This window comes from Lepisma saccharinum, chromosome 11 (assembly GCF_977018435.1).
Source record: "Lepisma saccharinum chromosome 11, izLepSacc3.1, whole genome shotgun sequence".
NCBI classification, from domain to species: Eukaryota; Metazoa; Arthropoda; class Insecta; order Zygentoma; family Lepismatidae; genus Lepisma; species Lepisma saccharinum.
This window is the reverse complement of record NC_139239.1, coordinates 64,216,118-64,228,994: the sequence shown is the minus strand read 5'-3', so window position 1 is coordinate 64,228,994 and position 12,877 is coordinate 64,216,118. Positions and strand designations below refer to the sequence as shown.

Sequence of the window (12,877 nt, the reverse complement as noted above, 5' to 3'; positions counted from 1 at the left end):
ACCCTCAAGTATATGTAAATAGAATATATTGGACATTTTTCCTGCATTTGATATTTGCTTTTAAGCACCGAAACTTGGAGTAGCTAATGAGCAACGAAACATGGCTGCGACGCCTGAAACCTTCTATTGGTCAAAGGTTGCCTGTCGTTAGATGCTCGACGCTCTTTGATCCCAGGCCATTAACTGCTCAATATGTCTTCCCTTTTTCTGCCCATTTACTGATTTTTCTTCTTATCCAGCATTTTTCTTGCCCGGTCGTTTCCTTTTCTCTCTCTTTTGCTCCTCTGAGCACTTCCTCGTCGCCAGAAAAGAAACTGCTTACATGGCAAGTTAGTAGCATTGTCGACTGGCGAGCTGTTCGCACCTTGTCCCCGTTTCATCTTCTGCCAGTGTTGTTAACTGGGAAGACGTTTGGAGCAGTTACGATAATCAAGATTGACTACATCCAGTTGTTGCACCCGTTCATTTGAGTAACAAATAAAGAAAAAAATCATCGGTTGGTTTGTTTTATTTGTTCATTTGTGTAACATCTAAAGAAAAATTCATCGGTTGGTTTGTTTTATTTGTTCATTTGTGTAACATTTAAAGAAAAATTCATCGGTTGTTTTGTTTTATTTGTTCATTTGTGTAACATCTAAAGAAAAATTCATCGGTTGTTTTGTTTTATTTGTTCATTTGTGTAACATCTAAAGAAAAATTCATCGGTTGGTTTGTTTTATTTGTTCATTTGTGTAACATCTAAAGAAAAATTCATCGGTTGGTTTGTTTTATTTTGCTTCGCTTTTCTGCCATGTTTGGCTAATAGCCATGAGGGCAATTTTATATTAAATAATACATTGGGTGGATTATTTATTTATATATTTAATTATTAAGGTACTATTTTAAACTAAAATTAGATACCCTATTTTATAATTGTTAACAATTGTGATGCAATGAAAGGCATGAAGGAAAATTGATTTGTTGTTTTAAGTCCACTTTATGCACAGGAAGGCTAATTGGGACTGGACCTACAGTTTAAAGTGGGATCCGAACTACTGTGCCATGTGCCTCCACCAGGTATCGAACCCGGGACCCCTTGATTAAAAGGCGACGACGTTACCGACGCTACCATCGGGGAGGCCCGGATGAAGGAAGATGCACAAGCCCAAACACATATGGACAGCATGAAACACTTGCCCCACAGAAGATTCTACTGGCTGAGAGTCCAGATGCCAGAGCCTCGCTAGTCTACACAATGCAGTCCAGGGTATACTACGTGGAAGGAAGGTTGTCATTTGTGTGTCTCCTGTAAGACATTCTGAAAGATCTCATCTAAAGAAAAGGTTGAAGAGAAATGTATAATGTTGCAATCTGCCTTTTTTTATGTTGTGGAATATTCGTATGTAATGTTAGGATGGCATAATTCACGTAGATGAAAGACTATGTAGAACTCACCTTTATGTTACCACCGGAAAATAACTTGTTTTACCTGCTTTATTTCACGTTGGGAAGTTCTATTAAAACTGAAATTTACGTGTGTGCAAACTGTACTACTATGTTTAGACTACCTTTCGGGGAAAAAAATGTTTTCTTGAGATTTCGCTGAAACGAAAGAAAAGAACAGAAAATACGTCTCAAATTCCCAAGCTCCCAGCAACCAAGGTAATTCTACCGGATGGAACATAGGGGTTTGAAGCAGTGGTTGGTAACCATCTCTCTCCATCATTGCTTGAGTTATTCTTTTTTTCGAGTAACTGCAACTCAATACTCCTCGTCCACTGAAGAATGAAGTGATGTAAACAAAAAACGTGATGCGTGAAAAGTAGTTCCATGCCGATTGGTTAATTCTTAACTAAGCCCTTTAGTTAATTTTGCGAGAACAATTATCTCGAAATTCGACATAGGTAAAACAGCGACAGAGAATAATAGGGCGAAAGCAAGGCTGGCTCGATGGATCAGGTGGTACAGCAACGGCATGGTATGCCAGACAACCTCGTTCAAGTCTTGGTTGAGCTTGTGTTTTCCACTGAAATTTCTAACCAGTTTTGAACGTCTCGGAGCGGCGGGTTTTGTGTAATTTTAGACATCAAAACAAGTCAACGTTATAGTTTTGAACGTTTAGGGGGTGTCGCCCCCTCCGCCCTTCCACTTATTCCACCCATGACATGCTGTAGTAAAGGATTGTAAAGGATCACAATTTTTTCATCACCGCTGAGAAAAATCACCGCTAGTGATTTCTTTTTTTTACGCATCTCTAACAGGCTCTTACGCTCGCCATTAAAAAATAACTCTTTTCCGCAAATTTCCCTACTTTCTTCCCTCCAGGGCGAGAGCAGACGGACGAACACCGCTGCTAACTGCGCCCTGCACTTAAACGCTCCGACCCCATTAGCTTGCGCAGCACAATTACAAGGGGCATTTGACGTCCGATGAAACTGGGCCATTATCCCCCTCAGGAATAGCTTCCTCCCCCTACCCGTGGTTCTTTTCCCGCGGAAAGGAAGGGAATCGTCCCGAATTGATTTCTCGCGGCGATGAGTCTAACCTCAACGAGCCCTTCTCGCCGCACCAAAAATCACCCAATGAACGCCATCAATGTTAATTATTTGGTGACGGCGCTTCTCTTTCCGGAGACCGGAGAATCAAATGGAGTTACTATTATGAACCGTTCAGATCTGAAAGCAGTGTATAAACGGCGTTAGTTCGTGGTTTGATTTAGTTACCGCTTGTTATTTTGTACTGCTAAGTTAACCGCGACGTGGAATGTGATAGGATTGGTTGATTGATTTAGCTTATTTTACTCCCCTTTTCTGTCACTTTTGGCTAATCGGAAAGATGAGGATGAATTGTGATAAGATGAAAACGGGAACATTCCTAATTTCTCTCCTCTTTTCATTTCCCTCTCTTTTCTCTCTTCAATTTCCTCTCTTTTCTCTCTCTCTTACTTTTTCTCTTCTCTTTTCCTTCTCCCTCTCCTTAAACTTCATAACCCTTTCTCAGATGTAACATTTGATTGCATGCTAGAAAATAACTTCACTTTGTTGCTCGCAAAAACGAAGGCGGGCAGAAATGTAGACGTCATTCGTGCACGTCAACTAACAGTCGTTTCACGTCGTCAGGATTCTTTCACCATCCATATAAGCCGTCGCGAAAGGCTAGGAAGCTGTAAAACATGATTGATATCGTCTGGAAACCACCGATGAAGAATTCCCACAAAAAGTATGTCTGTTTGTTCCGAAATCCAGATCTATTAAGTTTGTATTTCTGGAATTTTCTTTTGTCACACTGCCTGCGGATAATAGAGGGAGAGAGAAAAAGATGCGGTAGAAACAGAAGGTGGAGAGAAATAAAGAAAAAAACAGCTAAGAAATTAGAGAAATGGAAACAAAAAGCGTTAGAAAAATGGATGTTAGAAATGCAAAGTGATATGAACAAAAATGGATGTTAGAAATGCAAAGTGATATCGTAGCAGGTTCCCCTGATTAGAGAAAAGTAAGCAAGCCAGCAATAACCTCCTTCGTCGGCCGTTACTCTCTGAAGCATTCAAAGAATGCTAAGTCAGTATCAAATCTATCTTCCTGGTTGATTGAAAGTAAGTTGCTGATGAACGGGTATTAGGGAGCAATAACCAGGTGGTGGAAGAAAGGATAAGTTAGAGTGTAACGGGCGACTTGGGGTCTTTTGCTTTGGAACGAGGAACGAGTAAGATCGGGGAGCTTGAGCGAATCTGCATAGAGCACTTCTAGGAGTTTTCTCCGAGGATTTCTTCATCATCGAATAGACAGGTAATAATCCTTCTCTAACCATATTGATCTAAACTGGAAGATATAAACCCAAATTCTTAGTGTTGTGCCATTTCAAGTGTGAAAAGTAACCTCTCGCCTATTACCATCAAGTTATCTGCCAAAGGGTGAGTGCTTACCAGTGAGGATGAATGAATGACGAAGCTACATCACCCAAGCATAATGGTTAGGATTCTGGTAAGATCCCAACGAACAACAGTTCGTTACGTGGTGGAGGTGCACTTAAGGAGGAAATACACAGAGATAGAAGCCCAGAAGAAATAAATACAAAGCGATAGAAATGAACAAAGAAATACAAACTCATGGAAACAAGGAAGAAAAATACAAAGCTAAGAAACGCGAGAGATAGAAACACAAAGGAATAGAAAAGGTGAAAAAGAATTACATAGTGGTAAAAACAAGTAAGAATGAACCACATAGCGACAAGGAGAAAAGAATTACAAAGGTACGGAAACAAGGAAGGAATAATTAAAAAGCGATAGAAATCTGGAGGAATTAAATACAAAGCGATAGAAACAAGTAGGGTAGAAATAGATACAGAGAAAGAGAGAAATAAAAATCGGTAGAAACAGATCAAGAGAGAGAAGCAAAAGTAAGAAAAGCACATGGCGAGAGAGAAACTGAATGACAGAGAGAGAGAGACAGAAAGGAAGTGGTTGAGGGCGAGAGAAAGAGAAAAGGGGAAGGACGTGATCCTGGACTTTATGACAGACTCTGGGATCTGGCTCCTCGCCAAGGAGTTTTGCGGCAGTCAATTTTATGATCTTCCGAACGTTGGGAATGACACGAGGCCTGCCTCTCAAGGGCTGGAACCCAATATTGTTACCTCTTACTGTTTTATCGACGCTTTCCGTTTTGCGCAGTATATTTGTCGACTTCTCGAACCGTTCCCACCTCAGTGTGGCACCTTGTAACAAAGAAGGATCAAGGAGGAATGCCCCTTCCCCCCGTAACGTACAAATAATAAAAAAGAAAAAAGAATGTGGGTTGATTCTTTCGCGTGTGTAATTTACTTCTCTTCATGTATTTCCTTCCTTATCGGATTAAGAGGTCTCTTGGCACCTTTCTGTCCTTACTAAAACCTTATATCTCTCATATCTCTCTCTCTCTCTCTCTCTCTCTCTCTCTCTCTCTCTCTCTCTCTCTCTCTCTCTCTCTCTCTTTCTCTCTCTCTCTCTCTCTCTCTCTCTCTCTTTCTCTCACTCTCTCTCGTTAACGCCTTTATTCCATTCTTTATCTTACGTTTTCATTGCTTATCGATTGTCTCTTGTTTTTAGTTTTTATTACTTTTATGTTCGCTTAAAGTGCGAGCACTATACCGAGTTTGTTACAACCTGTCCCGGTTCCCGCGCTAGCTGATCCCTGGCTTTTCTCCGTGCTGGGGAAAGTCAAAGCCAGGCAGCCAATTAGAATACGAAACGTCGCAACAGCGTCTACGTAAGCGCCTCTCTTCTGGCTTCCATTCGCTCCTCGCTGCCCAGCAGACGACTTTTTCCTCGTTTCTCATTGGCACCGAAACTGTCGAGCGATCGCTAGCGCGGGAAACGGGACAGGTTGTAACAAATGCGGTATATATCGTTTACTTTTTTTGAATGATTCGATCGATTGAATTGGTTTATTTCACTTCGCATTTCTGCTACTTTTAACTAATCGCGATCAGAATGAGTGTTCATATGATGAAATTGATGAAGAGACAGACAAAGAACGCCCAGGCCTGCATTCGAACCCGGGACCTCTGGCGTCGTGATAACCACTCTGCCACGAAGGCCGGCGTTTACTATTTTCTGTATATTTCTACGTTCATACGCATGAGTGTCGCTAGAATTGTTTGCAAGTTAGTCAGGTCATTGGTTAAACTCTAGTAGAAGAAATAATAACAATAATTATCATATGACAATAATATGCTTATGATTAATATTATGAAATAATAAACCAATAAAAAGAAACCAATTTTGTTGTCATTATTATGTCCTGGGAGAGACTTTTCTACTCGATCCAACAGGTGAGTAAATATCCAGAATTACTGTTTTTCATTTTCTTTTACATTTCATAACGTAATGCATTTTTATACATATTTTTGTCTGGTCATTGAAAATAAAAACTTAATTCTGAGAGGAGCAGGGGGAAGTACCTTGCTCCCTTTGGGATAATTTGAAGGACGCAAAATGCCGTGTCCCCTCCTCCAGAAAAGTTTATTAATTTGGGTTATTTAACTACGCTTTTCTGCTCATCGCGATGAATGATGATAAGATGAAATTGATGCAAGGACAATCACAAACATACTTGGCCAACACACAACACGAATCACGCTGAGGATCTTCGACGACTTTAACCCTTTACAACCCCCCCCCCCCCTCCCACCACCACCTCTCTAAAAGCCCACCTGTGCATCTGATAATACTCTCCGTCCCCATTTTTTCTTTCCGCGAAATGTTTTGTTGCCATAATTTCCACGCTTTTGCTGCTACTACTTCAGTTAATTAGTGTGACTTCTTTCCTTGCAGGTGAACGACACGCTTCGGTTTTACGTGACGTTGGAAGATGTTGTTGGTGAGAACACGAACAACGTTGTGCAGGTTCCCATCTCGGTAATCATCCTGGACGAAAACGACAATCCTCCAGCTTTCCAGCAGGTAATGAACCACTCAGTTTTTGTCTTCTCATTATGAGCTTCAAATTACATTAAAAATTAACCATGAAAGGGATGGTAGACCTTGTATTTGCAGTGTTAATGTTAATTGGACATATATCCCTTGTCAAGTGCTTTTACTCCTTATACTTAGTCAGACGCTACTTCTTCTCTCTTCAACTGTAGTAGTGTCCTCAGAAAACATATATGGTAACTCAAATGGAGCATAAAGTAGTATACACTTCTAGGGGATCCCGTGGAGTAGTTGGTTAGTGCAACGTATTTCACAGGTTTGTCACCACCGACACATGAGAGATCGTTTACCTGAAGAGGAGAGAGGAACTGTCTCGAGACGTGGTGTTAGAATGGGTGTAACCATAAGAAGCTAGGACAAGACTAGGGATAATGTCCAATTAATATTCCATGCTAGTGGTAGACTTTGTTGCTCGCTTCTGAACAGATGTGTTAATCGGAACGCACACATGTAAGTTCTCTGGTAAATTGACTGCCATTTTGTTTTTCTTCTTATTTTTTTTTTCCTTATTTTGTAACACACAGATTTTTTTGGAGTTTTTCCTTATTTTATAAAGCACACTGCATCAAGTTAGATTTCTTCCTCGGATATCTCTCGAGCAAGACCGCGTACAGCGGCAGAGAAGTAGGGGAAATGTAGTGGGCAGAGCAAATCAGTACACGCTGCTACGAAGGCTGGCAACTGCAGCCGCTTCCCTCCTCCACGCAATCCCGTTCCTCTCACGTGTTAATTGGTGGAGTTGTCTCGCGTCACTGCTCGCGCAGAGATTTCTTTTCGTTCGCCTGCTCCAAAGATAGCTGGGACAGAGTGTAGATATCTGTCATAGAAAATAGGCTTACCTTACAAGACAATGACTCCAGATAACCGCAAAGGGAAACCACACGAAGATTCGCTTATTGTATATTTACGTAAGAAGTAAATTTTTAACTATTTGTGCTGTAAATTAGGATTCTTTTGCGGTCATGTAACGATTATTCAAATACAAAGTTTAATTTTCCTTATTGTTTTGCACTTGAACACTTTTGCACTTGTATTTAGCAATAAATTCATTGCCACAGGTTTTTTAGCTCTACTAAAGTTGATCGATCAATTGATATCCTTGTTTGATGTTTATGACTATTTAAGAAGCAATAACCACCTCCTGCCTTTTCAGACGCCGTACGAAGCTCAAGTACCTGAAAACACGCCGGTCGGGTTCACGGTGTTCCGAGGGATCCGAGTGGAGGATTCTGATCTGCTAGGGGACACCATCGAAGTCAACTGCACGCCTCATAAATTGGTAAGTACCACGAGGAAATTGTGTAGATATGTTCTGCTGTGGTTCCTTAGAAATTGTCATTTGTAGCGTGCACAAGCGCCCGGAGATATATAGACCCTGAGCTAACATCTCGAGGCCTCTACCTACATGCAAATTCAGTTATAACTTTTAGGCTGAGTTACGTCGGATTGGCAGTTATATTTGTACCACATTTCAGATATCTATTTTTTTCTTTCATTTTGTGGCCCTTTTCAAAGTACATTTTGCCCAATGTAATGCCCCACACCTGACTAAATATGCAAATGAGCTTAAACCCATAATGCTTAAAAGTATCATATATGTCACTGTGAACTAAAAAGCATGTGTTTTATGGGACCGAATGTAGGTTAAATCTATACCTATATTAAGCCAACCACTGGGGGTGGTGGGATGAGCGTAATGCTGTACGAAACCAGATGTTCCAGGTTTGAACTCTTATCAAGGGAGATTAAAACCTTACAGATCAACACAAGGATTGGATTGATTTGTTGTTTTAAGTCCACTTTATGCACAGTAAGGCTAGTCGGGACTGGACCTACAGTTTAAAGTGTGATCCGAACCACTATGTGCCTCCACCAGGAATCGAACCCGGGACCCCTTGATTACAAGACGACGACGCTACCACTGCGCCATCGGGGAGGCCGAACAACACAAGGAATTTAAAGGTCAGAAAGGGAATTTTGAGGCAAGCAAAAATAAATTTTCAGTTTGAACAAGGAACAACACTGGAAAAGAAAAGAGGACGGCCGGAAGGGGAAATGGTCGGTCACAGGTGGTCTTGATTCAAAAAATAAAACCTGTTTTGCACAAGTTTCAGGAATTCCAAACACTTTAAAATTCTGTTGTTGTTTTTTATTATTATTATTATTTCTCCTCATATTGTACTTGTATAACTGCCGATGTTTGATTTGTGAACTTGCATAAATTCATCATGCCAAACGTTTGGGCGGAGGTTGAACCCTTAACGTGTCGCCTATAAATATGGTCATGGTTACATCCTATAAGTCGGAAGAATAAGTGAAGAAAGGAGGACTGCTAAACTCTCATCTGTATTTTTTTTCTGCGTGCTCTACCTGATATATAGTTAAATACTTATTTGCTTCCAGTTTCCAGATGCCTGCAAGAAGTTCGAGGTTTCCGTGGAGAATGTGTCGGCGAGGAGTTTCTCTGGATCTCTTGTCCTAAGGCAACCTCTCAACTATGCCGACAGGCAGTTCTACCAACTGCTGCTGGTAGCCACGGTAAGTTATTATAATTATTGTTAGTGGTGCAGCCAAAGGCAAAGATAATAGTAGGTAAATTGTCCACCGCTGTTTTCATTCTTTTTAATTCTATAACCTGTGATGTTTTAAGGAATATAATTCTGTTGATGCGAAGCTGATGTCCTCTGCTTATTGACGTTTTAATTTAAATTTATACTCATATTGTGAAAAACAGAGTGGAGGAAAATTGTGATGGACAATTCGCTTGTCATTTATTTTGCCGTTGGGTGTACTAGTGGTGTCAAGAAGATATGCACTGCGAACTGAATTGTGAAGTCACCAAAAGTCAACCTCACTTCCACGTCTAATTGCACTGTTACAGGCGAACGAGGCTCTGACGCCTGGACCCGCGGCCAGTATAATCCTCTGTGGCATTTCGTGCTTTGTCGTCCATGTGTGTTTGTGATTGTCCCTTCATCACTTTCGTCTTATCAGTTTTGTCATCCCTATCTTCGCGATTAGCCAAAAGTCACAGAAAATCGAAGTAACATAAAACAAATCAAACCATCCTCTTCTACAACCATATACCATCATCTCCACGACTACCCTCGTATATGAAATGCCATTTCCTTCTCATTCCGTCGCTCACATAACTTGTTTAACCTCTCTCGCTCTTTAAAGGAAGGCTGTGTTTTACGGTACTGAAATGCTTGAGGAAATATAGACATTTCTAAACCTTCTCCTTCCCTTCTCTCGGTGACGTGGTGGATGTCTTTGTTCCTTCTCGTCCCAATTGACAAGAGGTTTCTCTGGTCCTCGCAATAAATTCTTGCCGCCGCCTTCTTCTCCCGCCTGACTGGTGGCTCTGACGTAAATGTCAACTTTCAACGCTTGATGATCTCATAACTCGACTTCGAAATAGAACTTCTCATCCAACGGCTGCACGATTGCGTCGAGCACCTTGCGCTTCTTCAAATCGCAATATTTGTGGTCGTTCTCCGAAGATGCGCGAAGCCCGGAGACTACTGCTTTCAGATTTTGTTTGCCAGCAGTTATTTCGAAGTTTCGAATAAAAGAAGAACAAAATAAAGACAGAATGAAAGAGAAATAAGAGGAAATGAAAAAAGGAGAAAAAGTGAAGTAAAGGGAGTTTATTCCCGGTTCAGGACTTCCCAATTCAGGAACTATGGAAATTACCATGAAAACTGTGCCATTTCAGGAACAGGCCTATACCAGTTTCATATTGTAGTCAAATGTCTTCCCAACTAAGGACGTCCTACTAATTGCCTCGGGGGAGGATGAATTGGCGTTAAATAGTTCACGTTACACACACTTGTGTAACTGCTAACCTTACAAAACCTAACTTAACCTACAAGCAAATGATCTGCAATATACTCCAAATATATTAGAGGAAAGAAGAAACAGTACTTTTTTCTGTAAATGTATATAATATATGTAGGTAGTATTTCAGTAACGATAAGAACCTCTCCAAAACTGATTCTTATCTCTTCACCTTCCCTCCCGAAGCAGCGGTGCCTGAGTTGGAAACTTACGTCATAGTTCCTGAACTGGGTCGTCCTGAGTTGGGACAGAGGAAAAGGGAAGGGAAATAAAAGGAGACAGGAAAAGAAAATAAGAGAAAAGGAGAAGGGACAACTTACCTGTGCCCTTATAGATAGTCAACTTAGATTTCACACAAATATATCGAATTACATAGCAAGTTACGGCTATATCCCTGGAAGCTAGTAGTGAGAAGTAGTGAGAAGCTTGTTTGAATTTTCTTAAATTTTCTGATTTCAAGTCCACTTTATATACAGAAAGGCTAATCGGGATCTACAGTTTAAAGTGGGATCCGAACCACTATGTGCCTGTACCGACACGGGACCCCTTGATTACAAGGTGACAACGTTACTACAACGCCATTGGTGAGACCTTGCAGGACAAAGAGTCTCATCTTTAAAACTATGTTTTCTTATACCTTTAATAGCGCTATCAGCCTCCAGTCCGGTGTCATTTCAGTGGTTCCCTGTGTAAGATTGACACTTTTTATTCTTGTTTTCCAGAAGTCAAATATTCTTGAATGCTTATACAGCTCGCCACATGCAATGACCGATGATCGTGAGGAAGGCAGGCCAATGGCGTTGCCAGAATTCCTGGTTCCCATGCCTTCGCTAGAACGGAGCTCTAATACAAAGGACGCTGATTGCATGCAGAAGTCACGTGACTCTACTGAGTAACGCTCATACTGGTCCATTGGCCATCACATCTGGCGAGCTGTATAGTATTTTCTAAACGCGTGTCACCTCTGCATAGTTTCAAATCATGTAGTTCCTATGTTTGGAATAGCGTTTCATGGAGTATACTATGGAAATTTCCATAGCCATATTCACAATTCCTCCCACTCGAGAGTAAACAGTTTGAGAAAAGTTTCTCTATGTCATTCATATCTCTCTCCTTCTCTCTTTGTGTGTGTTTCTGTGTGCTTCTTCATCTACTATATAAGTGATAATTTGGATGGACACAGAAATTCATTTTTAAAAAAAATCTCGTAGTCTCTCGCCTGTGTGTTATTCAATACTTTCCATCCCTTGATGAGCGAATGAAATTTTAATGAACAGCCATTAGTGGTCCTGCTGGAAGTTTTGTGCAAATGCAATCGGTTCTTAAAAGTCATTCTCTTGTGGGAAGGGTAATTGCAGTTGTATTAAGCGCCTCTGATTGAATATCCAATGCAACTTGACTTTCTTTGTACTTTATTGACTTTCCATTATCAATTTTGCTCTGTTGCTCTCAGGTTCTTATGGATCTTAACATGGCGTTTTGTGAATGGACTTACTTTCAGTATTTTGGATTATTATTTCAGAGAAAGACGTGTGGTGTTTTCAAAAAGTCCATTCATTTTTTAGTGTGTTTGTACGTGCGTTTTGGGTTATATTTTCATCAAATGTATGTTTGAAATAAATATTGAAAAAGTGACATACCATGTTATTCGAAGAGTTCAATTCAGTTTTAATCTGTCTGTAGCAGTGGTACCACCTTCCAATGAATGTTACAGAGAATGTTACCATAGTCGATACATACCATGACACACATACACACACAGATATATATGGTTGTCCCAATATAATGTATACAGTAGTTGTATTGATGATATTATAAACCCGAGAAAGTATGAACCCCCCTCAAGCAGATTTGCCTACACTTAAAACAAGCTCAACATGAGCATATGAGCTTTTTGCTCAAGTGTGGAACCCCCTCTAATCCAAGATTTTTGTAAAACTGCCCTCGGGAATTTCCTGAGAAAGTATGACCCCCCTCAGATTGATTTACCTACACTTATAAAAGGCACTTCTGTGAGATTGTTGTCCATAAATTTGTTAAAAATATGCCCCTCTTGATATTTTTTTTGCCCACACATAAAAGTAGGCCACACACACACACATACACACCCACACCCACCCACACACATACCTATACCCACCCACACCCACCCACACCCATACACATACACATACATATTGATTTTGACTCTGATATTGATTTTGACCCTGATATTGATCTTGATCTTGACGTTGACGTTGACTGACGTTGACTGACGTTCACTGACGTTCACTGACGTTGATTGACGTTGATTGACGTTGACTGACGTTGACTGACGTTCACCTACCTTCATACACACCTACACCCACCCACACCCACCCACACCCATACCCACCCATACATATTTACTTCCGGTCCACTTGTGGCCTATTTCATATTGCATCATGTTTTTGCAACAAATTATTAGACACGTGTTGTTTTCTGATTGGTTGCTTGTGACATAATTTGATGATGTGTTATATTCTGATTGGCTTATTGTTTCAGATATTTTCAATGCGGTCCGTGCTTAGGGTATATAAAGAGATTTTGTATTGCATATCAGCCAGTATTGTA

The 12,877-nt window shown here is 40.6% G+C and overlaps 1 protein-coding gene across 1 annotated transcript in view; it reads left to right on the top strand.

Moving 5' to 3' along the window:
- The window catches only part of Cad87A (cadherin 87A), an 811,032-nt gene that overhangs the window by 693,681 nt on the left and 104,474 nt on the right, over positions 1–12,877 (top strand). The window contains exons 5-7 of the mRNA XM_083131271.1: positions 6,287–6,415; positions 7,599–7,724; positions 8,849–8,983. Coding sequence (XP_082987397.1) covers positions 6,287–6,415; positions 7,599–7,724; positions 8,849–8,983 — 390 coding nt within the window. The remainder of the gene's footprint in view (positions 1–6,286; positions 6,416–7,598; positions 7,725–8,848; positions 8,984–12,877) is intronic.